Source organism: Solanum verrucosum, unplaced genomic scaffold (assembly GCF_900185275.1).
Source record: "Solanum verrucosum unplaced genomic scaffold, falcon-dt-bn FXZP01000254.1, whole genome shotgun sequence".
NCBI classification, from domain to species: Eukaryota; Viridiplantae; Streptophyta; class Magnoliopsida; order Solanales; family Solanaceae; genus Solanum; species Solanum verrucosum.
Genome location: NW_026019983.1, coordinates 808770 through 811634, shown reverse-complemented (window position 1 = coordinate 811634; position 2865 = coordinate 808770). Strand labels below are relative to the sequence as shown.

General features: G+C 36.2%; 1 protein-coding gene across 1 annotated transcript; it reads right to left on the bottom strand.

Annotated features, from left to right (window-relative positions):
- Positions 1–1901, bottom strand: LOC125817894 (F-box protein CPR1-like). The gene is made up of 3 exons (XM_049497402.1): positions 1730–1901; positions 1536–1588; positions 1–1255 (listed from the first exon to the last, which is right to left on the bottom strand). Exons 1-3 carry the CDS (start codon positions 1899–1901, stop codon positions 98–100), a joined length of 1383 nt encoding a protein of 460 aa, XP_049353359.1. The 3' UTR covers positions 1–97.
- Positions 1902–2865: the final 964 nt, after the last annotated feature.

Below are 2865 nucleotides of genomic sequence, written 5' to 3'. Positions count from 1 at the left end.
TTGTACTCCAAAAACTGGTGATAAACTAAGAAGAATACGAGAGTTGTAACATAACAAGAAAAGAAGAAAAAAGAGTGTCTCAATCATACATAAGAAACTAATAAGTAAGTGATCTTGGAGAAATTAAGCTTTCTGTAAAAGCATGTCCATCACATATGGAATCACATGAAGGCCATGCTCCAAATGGTCCACAACGTGTTGGAGAAATCAAGCGTTCTCTAAAAGCATGCCCATCAAATATGGTATCACATCGAGGCCATGCTCCAAATGGTCCACAGCGTGTCCTAAACATAACCCCTTCATTGCACCAGAATAGCATTTCACCATCTGCAAACCTATATTTCGGTATAGAAATAGCACCCGTAGGATCTTCTACAGATAAGAATGGAATCCAAGATTCCTTGATACCATACTCTTTCAATACCCATAACTTAATAGTACGCTTACCCGGATAAATAGAATTAGAATGAACACAAAGCATTCCTTCCAACACTGTAGCGCCAATAAGCGCAGTCAAGGCTGACATTTCCTCCGGAAAGGGTATCTCTCCATACACTTCATTTGAAATACTAAACGACACCACCACAGCATGATTTCGTGAGTAAGCGATCCAATGAAATGCCGCATGTACAAATGCCAAAAACTGCCTGCAAACGAACCAGTTGTCAATGCCACGAGGATGCTCATCAATTCTTCTCCAGGAGCCACCTTTCAGCGCGAGAATTTCACCAGGAAAAGAGCAACCCTGATAATGCTGAAAGATCTTATACCCACCACTGGTTGAGTCATAACCCAAACCAAAACAAGTAAGGCTCCCCCGTGGAAACTCCGGAGAAGGAAGTACTATTGATTCTCTTGTGGAGGGGTTCCAAAGCAAAAGTGTGGAGTGTTTATCTTTAAAATTATCACGAACCTCCATAACAGCCAGGCCATCATAACAACAATGGATTCTGCAGTGCCATGGTGTAGGGTTTGAAGGGAAATTGAGTTTTTGTACATCCTCAACCAGCTGAACTGGCAACAAAGGACAACAATACATGGAAAATATACGATTCTTACTGCACATTTGGATAGTAAGAAGTTTCTGGGAATCTTGGTCATTTTTGGCACGATTGAGATGCTTCTTCTTAAAGTAAGGCTCGGAGATCAACGTTTCCCAATATTTCGATACACATTTGAATCGAAGTAGAGACTGCACAGGTAACCGGCTAAGGATGTCCATAAGTATTATCTCTGAGAAGTGAATTGACAGGGCCTAGATAGGACAAGAAAGAGCGGTCATACAATTTTTTTTATAGTATTCATATATTAGACATTTCAACCAAGAGTTCAGAAAAGATAAACCTGAATTTGTTTTATTTCTTCTATCTACTATTTAGTAACAAATATAGAATTGAATATTTCAAGTGGAGAATACTGATTTTACTCGGCTCTTGGCAGTGGCACCAAGTAAACATGCCAAGCATCTAAGTCCCAACCAACAACAATTTAAAATACTCAATTGTAAGTAACACAACTCATAAATCAGAACTTACATCAACATCCATCTGGTCTGTGTTATCATTTGATGGCTCCACAACGCTCTTCCCTAATTTAATTAAAAAATTAAGTCTGATTATAAAGAAAAACACACACACAGAGAGAAAAGACTTAGGATGTAGCTGGTGAAACAGTCGAGGTGCATAAACATACACAGACACAACAGCAGCTGCACAAAACAAACAGATACCTTTGAAGATCTGATTAAACTTTTGGATTGCATCAATTCCACTGCTAATAAGAATTTGATTGAAAAGATCAACCCCTAACTTTGGAGTTGCAATGGACTTCTTCTGTTTTTGTATCTCTGGAGCAGAACTACTATCTGCTAATTTTCGATCATTCTTAATTTTTCGTGTCATCTTTCTTTGGAGCGATTACTGCTTTCTCAATTACTAAGTATTGATTGAAGAGACTCGATTTTTTTTATATGCAAAAGAAAGGGCTTATTGAAAGAGAGTAGGGATTTCTTGCTAATCAGGTACTATCATCAAGCTGCAATTGCTTGAAAAAAAATCAATTGAAACATCAGGTGGGATAAAATGATAGAGTATACCTGCGCCGCTTGATGATCGGATGCACAATCTTGTTTTCTAGGGTTTCTTTTTCTATTGAAAAAAAGCTTTAGTTTTGTTCATTCATTATCACAATTTATGCAACACAATTATTAACTAAAGGGTCTAATTAACACAAATATTAGATAGTTAGGCGTCGTTTTGCGTGAAGTATAAGGTATAATAATCCCAGGGATAAAATGTAGGACTATTTTATCCGGAGTTTGGTTGGAGGTATTAGGCAATCCTGGGATTATTTATTCCACCATCCTGGGAGGTAATAATCCATATATATGGTGGAATAATTAATCCTATGATAACTTGTTCCCAACCAAACGACCCTTTAGAGTATTATAAATTAGAAAACTTCTTTTTATTGTAAAAAAGAAGAGCATTACAATGCGAATGATTTTACGATGCGAATAATAAATTATCATGACACAAAGGAGAAATTCTGCAGGGACAACTGTTTGATAAATTACCTTTTTTATTATTTCTTGCAATTTAGATTCTTTGTCATATCATAGTAAGATTCCTTTTGAGCAAACTGAAAATAGCATAAGAAAATGTTAGATTGTGGTCCAAATTTGTTGTAAGTTATTCAAATGTTCAATGACAATCTTATATTTTAACAGTAAGATTGGGAAACTTATGAACAAACATGAGACAAAATCTAATGTTATTTGGAAGGTAACTTTTAAGGGCTATATTTGCACAACTTCTAAAAATGACACCATAAATAGTGGTGTAAAGAAGGAAATTAGTGTAAATT

What these genes read in the sequence shown, in the direction of transcription:
- LOC125817894 (XM_049497402.1), bottom strand. Translation starts at nt 1,901, where the DNA reads ATGACACGAAAAATTAAGAATGATCGAAAATTAGCAGATAGTAGTTCT. An exon ending in GTTTAATCAGATCTTCAAAG is followed by an intron (nt 1,589 to 1,729) that starts GTATCTGTTTGT and finishes TAATTAAATTAG; the next exon opens with GGAAGAGCGTTGTGGAGCCA. An exon ending in CAGACCAGATGGATGTTGAT is followed by an intron (nt 1,256 to 1,535) that starts GTAAGTTCTGAT and finishes TGTCCTATCTAG; the next exon opens with GCCCTGTCAATTCACTTCTC.